Source organism: Borostomias antarcticus, assembly GCF_949987555.1.
Source record: "Borostomias antarcticus genome assembly, chromosome: 10".
In the NCBI taxonomy this organism is placed as follows: Eukaryota; Metazoa; Chordata; class Actinopteri; order Stomiiformes; family Stomiidae; genus Borostomias; species Borostomias antarcticus.
The window spans coordinates 221,591-234,739 of NC_140243.1; the positions used below are offsets into that span (position 1 = coordinate 221,591).

The following is a 13,149-nucleotide window of genomic DNA, read 5'->3' on the forward strand; positions in this document are numbered from 1 at the left end:
ATAACCACAATATTGAAATCAGCAAATAGTAAACACCTTGTACCATCCGCTGAGCGTATGAATGAAGCAACAAGCTTGACATATTTCTGTCCTTCTGACATTAGATTTCCCTCCACAAGGTACATGGTGTACGGTATGCTGTAGGGGCGTCAAGGACAGAGTTTTCATTTGCTTTATTATACAGCTGACAATGAGGGATACAATGCATCAAACAAAATTATATACATCTCAAGGAAAATGTTAACAAGATGAGGACGTGCATGCAGAACTAGAATCCTCTTTATCTCTCTATTTCTTTTTTGTTTGTTTACTTCCTTGTCTCGGTACCAGCCAGATGGCAGAGCTCCAACTCTGCAGTCCTCTTCATGACCTCTCATATGATCATCCTGCTGCCGGGTTTCAAGGAGGCCATGTGTGTTTACCAAAAGACACTTGGGACAAAATAAATGTTTCATATAGCAAGCTGATACTCTGATGAGGATGTGGGGAATGTACAGTACTGTATGTGTTTTGCTTGTGTGTGTATGTGTGTGTGTGTAAGAGAGAGAGAGAGAGATGTGTCTGTGTCAGTATGTGTCTCTGATTTCTGGTTGAATTACTGCTGTCTTTTAATCACAGCCTAGCCCCTGTTGCCAGGTTGCTCTGGTTTTTACAGCTATGTTACAATACAACTTTATTTTTACTGTGTGGGAAAAATCATTCCAATACAAAGAGCAATGTCAAGACTTTTTCACAATGATATCTGTAATATCACACGTTGTGTTTTCTCATCTGTATAGGTGGATTCAAACAATCAGGACAAACCTTTAAAGTCATGTTGTACATTTTGGACAGGTTTTTGTTTTGTATTTTTTTCTCAATATCTATCATCTTATCCTAATATTGTCTTTGTCTTCAATGATGAGGAATTCCGATCAAAGTTTTCCCCTTCTGATAATACTTTAGGGAATTTTCAAACGTCGGGAAGTATGGCTGTAATGCCCCAAGATTTGTTCTCCCTGAAAGAAATCATAGAGTAAGAATATATTAACTACAGAGCAACCTGGCTTTACGGGGTCTGCATTGACTCTTACTGAACTTTAGGTGTATTAATATACTATGCATATATCAATGTATGCTTAGCAGCATTCCTTTGATTTCATTTTAAAAGGTAGCCATACTCATGCATTAAAAAGCAATTTTCATATTTTTTGACTACAGGGTTTAGATGCAAATCCATGGGGCATTACATTTAAATTATAAACATCATAAAATAAGAAATTGAAATTAAAAATGGAAGCAACAATGTGGAACGTTTTTAATTGGTCATCAATAATTGAATGCTATTTCATTTGTTGATGTGATAAATAAAAAAACAGTATTTAAGAAACAAACACAAAAATGGCAAGTGTAATGAAAAATAAAACTCAGTTAAAACAAAGTATTTTTATTCACACAAATTTAATAAGATATATAACAACCGTTTGGTCCATAAATATTTAAGGGGAAATAGTTTCTATACACCATCTTTATCAAGAAACAGGGAAACATGGACAATCTTGATAGAACACTTACTGTACTCAACTATTAACACGAAGATCAATATATAAGATTCTTGGATTAACCAACTATATCTGAAAGAGTGCACAAATGCTTTCTATGACATCGCTGCCCCCATGAACAGGATACACCATAAAAAGGTCTGCAGAAATAAGATGCAAAACAGTACAAAACTAGTGAGGCGTCCAAAGGATGTGAATCAGTTAACAAACAGCACATATATCCTGAATTTCACAAACTTTCTTCCAAGTTATAGCATAAGGCACATAGTAGAACTGAGTTAGGCATCTACTTCATCAAGTAGATCTAGAGTACCGCTTTGTTCTACAATAGAACAAATTGTGACACAATGAAATGTTTTTTTTTACCCACCCCGGTAAAGACTTGCTCTCTATCTCCTTTACTCTCAAGTTTTCAGCCAGAAGAAACATGTTTTTGGTCTGTTCAGTGGCAAGTGTCCGTAAAGAAAGCATAAATATGGCCCAAAAGGGGAAAACGTGGAGAATGATTTCTCTTCCCACTGGCTCCTTCTTCCCACAACTCCACCTATCTGAGGTCATCTGAATGCTCAAGTCAGCTCTACGCATCTACTCTCTGACACATCACAACTCTTCACTGGCTCTTCTCTGCTCCTATCTTCCCTTTAAAATCACATTGTTACCCTGAGCAACATGCTAATAATGCACTTTTCACTGGGCAGTATATTGTCACTGTGCAATTGAATTTAACAGTAATTATATGGGCACGCTGATTTGAGCATTGATAAGCAATGAGGCCAGCAGATTGTAAAAGTGCTCTATTATGGAAACAATCAATTAAACGGTGCCGTTAACGGTGTCCCAATCAGAATTTCGCTTGTCAGCTATTTCAAATATCAATGTGACTGCATTACATGTTGAACAGTTACCACTGTACAGATCTATGGATTTGCTCCTTTCTTATATTCTATCACAGTTGAGGTGTACGTCAAGACAAAATGCATGTTGAAGTGGCAGCATCCACCTATGAGTTGTAATGTTTGGGTTCTTTTATAAGTTTAACATTTAACATATAGTATCTCTTTGTAATAATTCAATGGCCGATAACATCCTGATCTAAAGGGTTGAAACAGTCTGAAGAAAAGTCTGATTTCTCAGCACATTCTGTAAAATGTTTCCAAATATTTTTCCCATAAAAGGAAAGATTGAAATTTGCACATACATAGATTAATTGGGGCAAAAAGCTCAAATTAATTAAAATCAACGTATAAGTAAATGATACATAAAAGTATTTGAGAAGGGCAACTGTAACTTTTTCAAATCATAAGAATGAAATCAAATGAGGTAAAATGATCCGATTTCTTCAACGAAATAGTTCCATTTGGGCTCTGTCCAAGATTGTTGAACCCTTTCCTTAATTTTTCAATGCTGTCCACATCAAAATGTCCCATCGCAAATCAATCACAGCTTACTGTAAGTTGACTACAGACTCAGCTGCCAAGCGTTTGCAAATGCTACACATCAAAATAATTTCCTTGTGTTTAAATGTTGTTGTGGTTGTTGTCGCTGTTGTTGTTCTGTGTACAGTACAGTACTCTCTATTCCATGGAGCTGTCTCTGGTATCTTAAAGGTGTCATTTAAAGAGATAAAATTGGGAACAAAAGAAAAACAAAAATGTTTCTGCTAGAGATAGCTTGTTAGAAAAGATTTGTCAAGGTAGTTTGTGAAGGGCTCCCCGAATCATGGCTGTCCAAGCTAGAGGTGACGGAGGTCACGACAGTGATAGAGGGATTGGTCAGGTCTGTTAGAGTGGCCGCGCTGGAGGGGGGGGTCAGAGCTCCACTGTCGGACGAGGGTGCAGGGAGTGAGGAGCCGTCAGCCTTATCAACACCCCCATTCTCCTGTCGCAAAACGTTCCTTCTGAATTTGGCTCTTGCGTTTTGGAACCAAACCTGCAAACCAATCCCAATGGCTTTACTTTTGTTTGTCTTAATCTTACAAAAAGAATGATCAAATTATTCCTCTCTTTCTGGCCTCTACAATACAATGGTCATGTGTTTAGTTGATATCACAATGTGCTTGTCTAGATCACTCTCTCCACAGTACAGTAAACGTTAAAAGGAAGTGGGATGCTGGGTTTTCTCACCAACATTTTGGTCTCAAAAGTAAAACTTGTAAACAAATAATAATAATCATAATAGTCAGGTATTTGGCCCTGTGTGAATTGTTTATATTTCACCACAGTTTTACTTTTTCATACTCTCTTTCTTTGTGCACTCTCTGTGTATATTTAACATGAACTACCCTTTGCACTAATCACCCCCAAGAGATTGGAGGAATTCTCCATCATCTCCCCTATATAGCCTACAGTCCTGACCTCCAACCACATTCATAACTGCACAAAAAATCAAATTACCCTTGGATAGAAAACCAATGAAAATGGAGGACCAAACAAAGCAGAAAAGATGATGTCGATGGATTTGACACTGATGCGCAAATAAGGAGTCTGATGTAATGGGTGGACAGGTTGAGGGTGAAGCAAGTCAATAATGGCTGCTTACCTGCAGAACTCTTTTGGTGAGGCCAGTCTTTTGGGCCAGCTGCTTCAGGTCCTTGGCATCAGGGTTGTGGTTGATGGCAAAGTAAGACTTCATGGTGCGGAGCTGGTGGTGCTTGAAGGAGGTGCGCATGCGCTTGGTCTTCTGCGAGGGAGGGTAGGCCTGCTGGTCACGGTCCAGGTGATCTGCCTCATTCTCGTTACAGCCTGGGAGAGAAGGCACAGGAGGTCCACAATCAAAACAGACCAAAGAATAACCAGCAGCTTGTCAGGGCCATGGTTCAGGTTGGGGTCTATGCATTCTAGGTGAAGGGGGAGTGCATTCATTATTTTCTATTAGGATTTTATTCTTAAAGCCATTAATTTGAATGTGAATGAAGTCTGTATACAGAGAAAATGATCATCTGACCTGTGCACCTCACATTTACATAGGCTTACCTTACTAATAACAGCCTACTAGTGTTACTGAGAAAATATCTGGATTTAAACACACGCACTAATCAAGAATCAAAACATATTTATGCATCTATCAAATTATAGTGAAATGTAAACATGGATGACCTTTATAATTACATTGTCTTCGAATTTAGAATTTATGATAGGAAATAACATATCCAACACAATATTATGAGACCTATAATTATTTTGGTTCCGATCGCAACTATTTAGTTTATGTACAATTTGATGTACATACTTTGGATCAAATATTTATTTTCTTCAGTCTGTGTGTCTGGGACTACAATTCACAGTACTGTACTGAGCGTTCTCACATAACCAAATAAACATAATCTTAATCTCCATTTTATTAATTTGACTGTCCTTCTTCCATTCGAAATGTATCCACCAGGGGTCTCTACAAGCAAACAAGCACATTAGAGGAACTGGGGATAAATGGGTTGGAATCGAGTTTGAGCTCCAGCAGAGGTGGAACTTAGAAGTGTGCCTGTTACAATAATAACAGCCATCTTACAAAGATATTTGCTGAAATATAAATGTGTTGCGTCGTGAGAAAATCACAAATACTTGAGAGGCTCATTAATGTGTAATGGTTGAAACTGATTTTTTGGCATAGGCTATAGGCACTCACTAAAGACAAATGCGCACAATTGTTTATTAATTGTGTGGTAATATGGATATCCGTTAATGGTAGGCTATTGGCTGTATGGGCATGGCCTAATAGGCTAGGCTATATTTCTTTTGACAGACTTAACCTAACCAAAAAAAAAAATCAAAAAAAAATCATAGGGATAAAATGGAAGTGCAAGGAATATGAATCCCATCAATAAGGTATAATGGGAGTGAAAGAATCAACCAGGCTCAGGGTGAAAAATGTTAACGGCTTGGCTACTGTTGTTAAGAACAAAATAGAATAGCCTACAGCGTCATCCATAAAGGGTGCACAATTCAAATGTTCAATTTTTTCGCATATAAGCACATCTTTCATACAGAATTGAGACTCGTTTTCTCATTATAGGCTATTTTATTCTCCTAAATAATGTGGCGAGTTTTCACAAATATCTCTGTGTTTTTTGAGAGCGTATTCATTAGTAGCCTCCGCTTCTTTGCCTGGATGTGAGAACTATGCTGACCTTCTGAGTGTGATTCAGGACTGGGCGGAGGCCAGGGATTCCAACGTCACCTTCAATTAACGAAGAACAATTAACACGCAGATTACCCTTATTCCTCTCTATTCATGAAGAACACAAGAAACTTGGCACACAATGACAAACTTTCTCAACCGGACAATAATTCTAAAAAGCAGCAACAAAGGGGACGCTGCGGGACTGGATAACCTATAGGCGAACATGCCGCGTTTGGAAACCCGATTTCAACTTGATATTAACTGTAGCTCAATGTATCTCAAGCACTTTTAAAGAGGCAATTTCCCAAAGACAGACCTGCGGAAATTAACGTTTTAACGTTTGTCGGCGGCGCAAATGATCTTTCTGTAGCCTACCCCCCCCCCTGCACGTGTGAGGGTCACCAGGTCACGTGTATGTGTAGGAGTTCGATGACCTAATACGACTCTTAATTATAAACGTCGATCTGTTGATTGACAATGGATCAGTTTTCGATTAGGCTACTGGGCATAGTTCTGGATTAAAGTAGGCTTGTTTTTCTGCGGCTCACAGATTGTAGTCTGTAATAAAGTCAAAGCCATGTTAGGCTCGGTAGGCTGGGTTATAGGCTATAATGTCTCTATAACTTTGTTGTATTTAACATGCTAGGCTATAACCTAGCCTATAAGCAGACATGAGTTAATTCATGAGTCTAGCAGCCTTGGCTAAACAAAAGGCCTATTTCATATGTAATATGTGAGTCCCAAATACTATTCACTTCACCGCGTGCGTATTGAGCTGTTGTCAGTTATTGCCTTGACGGTAGGGTTAGGGTTAGGTAGGGTTAGGGTTAGGTAGGGTTAGGTAGGGTTAGGGCTAGGTAGGGTTAGGGTTAGGTAGGGTTAGGGTTAGGTAGGGTTAGGGTTAGGGTTAGGTAGGGTTAGGGTTAGGTAGGGTTAGGGTTAGGGTTAGGTAGGGTTAGGGTTAGGTAGGGTTAGGTAGGGTTAGGGTTAGGTAGGGTTAGGGTTAGGTAGGGTTAGGGTTAGGGTTAGGTAGGGTTAGGGTTAGGGTAGTCTAATAGTCTACATTGTTTAGAGCAGTAGGGTGTAGGTGTCAGTCCCCGATCAATGGCCTCACCTGAGTTATAGCTGGCTATATCTATCCCCATGGCAGGGCTCTTCCTCTTCCGTGGCCTTCCCTTCTGGGCAGTGCCGGTGCCATTAAAGTAAGGAAGGGCCAGGCCGCCGCCCTTGGCAGCCAGCTCGGCGTAGTTGAGCTGGGGATGGTAGTCTCCCTGGACCAGGGTTTGGAAGTGGACCCTGCAGTAGACCAGGCTGTCCTTCATCCCGAAGTGGTCTCCCGTGGTCAGGGTCTTGTTGCACGTGGTGCACGTGAAGCAGCTCAGATGGTACACCGACTCCCGCGCGCGCATCACCATCTCCGACGCGGAGATCCCGAGATGGCACCGCGCGCACCTCTGCACGGAGAACCTTCTGGAACAAGGGTTAGGGTTAGGGTTAGGGTTAGGAGAACCTTCTGGAACAAGGACACAGCTCTTTAAACAAGGACACTACTCTTTACAATAGTGCATACACAACGTTCCCCTTATCTACACACAGATATCAACCGCAATAATCCTACGGCACACACTGTACGCTATGTCAGTTGTCTATGTTAAAACATGTATGTTGTTTTGTTCAGGGGGATACTGGGCTTGTCTTGTCCGTTATCTCGTGTTCTAGATTTCGTGGATTAACCATGACCAAAATAATACACACTCGATCATTTTGCAGCGTGTGTGTGTGTGTGTGTGTGTGTGTATGTATGAGAGAGAGAGAGAGAGAGAGAGAGAGAGTGTGTGTGTGTGTGTGTGTGTGTGTGTGTGTGTGTGTGTGTGTGTGTGTGTGTGTGTGTGCGCGTGTGTGTGTGTGTGCCTCGAAACAACTACGGTATAACATTATTTTTCTTACCTGTAGTAATCCTCTTTGCAATAGATGCTCCCATCCTTCGCGAAACACGTTAGCTCCGACTCCAAGGCCAGTTTACATTCACAGCATTTGAGACACCGTAGGTGCCACTGCTTGTCCACGGCGAGAAGATAGTATCTGTCCGAGATCTTCCCCCCGCAACCGGCACACAAGGCGGGCTTCTCTGGGCTCATAGAAGGCATGGTCTGAGAGGGGCATGGGAGAGAAAGGGATTTAAATATGGAACCGCAGTTTCATAGATTTGCTTTCATTTACTAAAGCCAAATTGTAAAATGTAGGCCTGGTATAACTATGTCGTAGAAACAATAAGTGTTTATCGCATCTGACAAAGAAGCATTTGTTCTTTTAGCAAAGAAAATAGTTTTCTCCAATAAAATCTCAAGCACAGTGTAAGGTGTCAGCAGAGCTCAGTGAGGGTACTCGGTATTTCAAATGAAAATGTAGCACAGTGCCAAATAATTACAAAATAAACTCAATTTTCACACAAGAAATATAACTTTAGCATGTAGCTTTAGTTAGCCTATGTTTACTGTTTAACATTACCATGACAATAATAATGATAATAGGCTATTTGAATATCCTACAACAAAACATAGACGGCAGTAGTAATAATAATGATAATAATCATAATAATGGTGGTAATAATAATAGGCCTACTAATAACAATACTACCACAATAATAATACTAATGCTAATATAATAACAATAATAACAATAATAATACTAGCTTAATACAACAATAATAATAACAATTGTAATAATAATGATAACAATAATGGGCTACATAATAATAATAATAATAATAATAATAATATACTAATTAATGTGATACTAATAATAATCATAATAATACTGTGGTGTTAGTAGTCCTATAGCCTATTTGAGCAGGTCTGCATTTCTATGATAACCCAGCAAAGACAAATGTCTTTCTAACTTGAAAACAAGCTACTTTACCTATTATTTCCTCAGAATTTGTGGTACTTGGAAAAATTGTGACGAATTAGGCCTCCGTGTTAGGCTATAGTATGTTATGTTAAGTATGTTAAGTATGGTATGTTAAGACGTGTTAGGCTATAGTATGTTATTAGCCTACTTTGACTAAGTAGTATGATGATGTTGTTTGAACACTCAATAACCTGTGAAAGGTGAGGTTATCTGATTTCTGAAAATAGGCCTATTTATCAGTGACTTTATCTATAGACAACCTGAGAAAATGTTTGATTAGGCTGTAATTCCAGGCTAGATCTAACTACCTGCCCCTTTAACAACTGGGCTACATGTTGGAGTAGACTAGGCGTTAAATATTTAATAAAAAGTTTGTTTCACTCTTACCGATTCTCTTCCATTTAGCTGCACGCCCTTAGCCAGGCGCGAGTCCGTTTTCGACCTCCTCTCCATCTCCTCCATGATTCCTTGGATATGATCCCCGGAGATCCCGTGGAAAAGCATGGCTCCTGGACGCAATGTGCAACTGCTTGCTTCTGCCTTGCAGCCCACAACTTCCATAAACAGCACTGCGCCCCGGACTCTCAGCGCACCCGACTGGCTCTGAGGCGAGAGAGGCACAGACACACACCCAAACTCAGCTCCCCAAAAGAGTTCAACTCGATGGAAAGATGGGATACGCGGGGACACTGTGACATGAACAGTTTTCCCTCGTTCGTCTTGCCAAAAAGGTATAGTCCAAGTGATACGACAGCCAATAAAAGCGTTGATAATAAACGATATATGGCAGAAGCTATGTTTTTGTTTTCTCTGGACAGGGTTAGGGTTCGACCGTCCCCCCGATCTCTCGTTAGGGTTCCGTGTGCTTGAAGGTCAGGTTGGGACTGCCTGAGTTTGAGAGCCGTGTCCTATTTGTGAAGAGAGCAAAAGCCAGCCCAGTTTGGATAATTTGGTAGGAGGAGTTCTCCTTCCCTCTATTGCTGCTGATTTCTATTCAGCAACAAAGAGCTGTCAGTCTTTCCTCAAACCCCCGGTGCTGCGCGGGCGTGGAGAAGCACTTTTGGTATTGACGTTTTCATTATTTTTACATTTCATTCGGTTAGTTAAAAAACAGACAAATCAGTCTGGTAGGAGTAGTCGGATTATGGCAGCTTTGAATATATATTTTGGCTTAATGAATAGCCTAGTGTTAACCCATTAAAACCTTAATATTCGTCTATTTTTTGTTTGGTTGTAGTATAGTATATCTAATTTTATCTGTAAATGGGCTGTATGTTTTTCAAATGATTCAATATACTTAGCTTGATATTATTGCCACAGCATTTGTTTTAACATGCATGTTAGCCCATAGCATCATTAGAATTAAACATTGACATGCACAATTAAATACAGTACTTCATATTGATTTTGATACAAACGTGTAGATAGCTCACAACTTTCAGAATGGCGCGTGCACGTGCGTGTGTGTGTGTGTGTGTGTGTGTGTGTGTGTGTGTGTGTGTGTGTGTGTGTGTGTGTGTGGCTTGGAAAGGCTGGGTGGGGCAGTTTGTATTAACCCAGCATAACCAGAAAGCTAAGTTATGCGTATATATCCAGTATTGATAAAACAAATAAACAAAGAATATTTAGATCTATGGATGTTAATTGGCATTTGCCTTCATATTTACCCGGCATGAACCAGTTTTGTATAAGGAACAATATGAGGGCCTTATATGAGGGACCAATATGTAGACTCCTAATGTGATTTTATCAATGTATCCGGCTTCCACACACCGTTATGTACTTAGGCCTAATCTTTTTAAAACAAGATACGCTCTCAGTTAGGTTAAAGGCTAAAGTAGGCCTATTCTAATGGAAATTAGGCAAATTGTCCGCGACTGACTAAGATGGCTACACATGAACACGTCTCTTGTCTTTTATCAAACATTTAATAAATGTCAACGTACAGTAACCGGTTTCTTTTTATGGAAACAACAAACCCAAAACAAAAAATGACTGTCTTAGCAATTAGCCTACCCTTTATCGTTAGTTACAAATAAGCAATTGCCCTTTAGCCCAAATAGTTCAATGTAATATTTCGGTAGCCTATGAATCGGTGAATTGCAGCTCTCACCTGGTCGTATTGCAAATAAAAGTTTCAGTGTCAATGGACAAACGATAACTCGTTCGGTTATGGCTTGATAGGTTACTCTGTTGCAGGTGTGGATGCTCTCGCCATTTTAAGACGTGTTACATTTCCATTTGTCCAGATCACAAGGGTTTAATTGGGCCCTCTAGATAAGCCCCATGGAAATGGCTAAACGATGGTCAAGGTGGATCCACTGTCAGTTCCAGAGTTCATTTGTGCTCCGTAAGATTCTTAGCACCACCAACCACTGAATGGTAACAAGGCACAGGATTCATTTCACTTGGACAAAGAAACCAAAAACGGCAAAGGGACCTGGTGCCACCTCACTTCATGTGACATTTGCGATTTATTTCACTCTCTTTGCAAAGACCACTCTGATCGCTAGGCTACATGTTTGGGTTCATGAAATGCAGGCTGTGTAATTAGGCCTACAACGTGAGCTGATTATAACTCATGACTCTTCAGAATTCAAAATGTTCACTAACCCATGGAAGCTTGTCTACTCTGTCGCCTCCAGCAGTGACATTTCATCTGAATGAAGGAGGATTAAAACGTGTCAGTGAGTGCGCGCTGGGCCTGTAGCCTATCCATCCTTGCTTTGGAAAAGAAACGGATTTTAGGCGAGTTTTAAACCTAACAATTATATTGAATTATAATTCATTTTAAAAGTGAATCTATTCGCCCTGTTGTGGTGTCAGTTTCTCATTAACTTCACATAGAAAATTAATTAATTTAATACATAATGGAGACTAGCTATGTCTGAAAAAAACATGCCTATGTCTGTCCATTGACGGTCGGACGAATAGGCTACAATCTTGATCTCTATCAATGGTCTATTTCTGTTTTGATATATGAACAGTAGCCTTATAAATGTACATTTTAATTTCAAGCCGTTCTTTATTGAGCCTTTAGCTTTTGGGGGGTTGCAGAGGAAGGACATGTATGAATTTTAGAAGAAAAAAAGATCACGCCCGTTGCCATCGTCCATCCTGTCAGGCCAAATACTCTGCAGAATATCACCATTACTCTGCAGTCCACTGTTCCATGCAGTGTCCTCCCAATTTCAAACTTGATATTTTCCAAAACAAAATGTTGACCATGAATATCTTGCATTCAACACCCGATGTAACCATGATGTCTCAAAGCTGACTTTTATTAGGCTACTTTTTATTATTTATTATTATTTTTTTTTAAAATGTTTTATTGTGTCTCTCATTCATTCTATCCCATGTCTGTGATTAGGCTGCAGCATTTATCCTGCGAAGTCTGCAGGCATTGATTTTCTATTCGTTTAATCTCTAATTCCTTGTAATTTTAACTTTGGTCGTTGAATTCACAAGGTAGCCTACGATTAGATTACGGTGACATTGTAAAAATAAAGCAAATGTCTAAAATTGTGCTTACCTTGAATTGAAATCCCGTCCTTCGCGTTGTAAACCGTCTGTTGTGAAGGGCGGCTGAACTGTTGACTGGGTGGAGAGGAGAGAAAATAGCAGAGATTCTGCCGGTAGATGGGGGCTGTTCCTTGTTTCTTGTAGTCCCAGTGAGTGTCAATTAAAACAAACCCGCCGCTTGGCGAGAATATAAATATTCTGCTCCCATGCAGACAACCCTCACATACACAGATAATGAGAACTCATGTGCCAATACTCATATCAGTAGGCTACCCAGCAAAGACGCATCATTATAATTTGGTCCAGCATTTTGCAGGTTATTAAGGAGAAATTAAACGTAGCTTAATTTTCAAATTAAATGTCTTATTGTAACCTAACCTTAATACATTGAATAATATAGCCCATGACTATTGTAAAAAGAAAAGAAAAAGGAAATAATATTATACAACCATAGATCCAACACACTTAAAAACATTGAGTGCACATAAATCAAATACTTTATTTGACGATTATGAAACATTGACGTAGAACGTCTGAGCAGAAATGCTATATTCTTCCAGTTATTAGTCATTTCTAAATTTGGATGATATACAGAGGTTATTGAAACGAAAAACAGACTATTTATTAAATATATTCTGTAAGTTGTCTGAGCTATGGCTCACGTATGACATGTGAGATGTTTTCTAATATCTGGCGAAAATCTACATTCTGCAACAATCATCAATTCAATTCTTAGATTTCCCCACCAATCGAAATAGTTTGAACCGCGTGTATTAAATTAGACATTATAAGAAATATGCCATATTAGAAATGGTGATAAGTGCAGATATTGAAACAGTGACACTGTTAGGTGTATCATTCGATGTCACTGAACGCTGAGGTGCGTGTCACCTGGAGAATTCCCAATTATGAAATGTCATATTATGTGTGTCGCACAGCCCTCAGGCAAACTGCTCCACGCCTGTCGCAATTTGACTCGAAGGCCACTTTATTAGAATGCTATGGTGACTGCAGGCATAGGCTGTGCAGGAAACGAATATTTGGTCAAAGAAAATGGCAG

General features: G+C 39.5%; 1 protein-coding gene across 3 annotated transcripts; it reads right to left on the reverse strand.

The window, feature by feature from the left end:
• Window positions 1-12,159, reverse strand: lhx9 (LIM homeobox 9). Of its 3 annotated transcripts, XM_084443992.1 has the most exons (6): window positions 12,100-12,159; window positions 8,955-9,170; window positions 7,605-7,807; window positions 6,772-7,127; window positions 4,080-4,282; window positions 1,479-3,470 (listed from the first exon to the last, which is right to left on the reverse strand). In XM_084443992.1, exons 2-6 carry the CDS (start codon window positions 9,126-9,128, stop codon window positions 3,216-3,218), a joined length of 1,191 nt encoding a protein of 396 aa, XP_084300118.1. In that variant the 5' UTR covers window positions 9,129-9,170; window positions 12,100-12,159; the 3' UTR covers window positions 1,479-3,215. The 3 variants fall into 3 exon arrangements, with proteins under 3 accessions (XP_084300120.1, XP_084300118.1, XP_084300119.1); XM_084443994.1 differs by lacking the exons at window positions 1,479-3,470; window positions 12,100-12,159 and adding an exon at window positions 1-998 and having other exon boundaries at window positions 8,955-9,344; XM_084443993.1 differs by lacking the exon at window positions 12,100-12,159 and having other exon boundaries at window positions 6,772-7,124; window positions 8,955-9,344.
• Window positions 12,160-13,149: the final 990 nt, after the last annotated feature.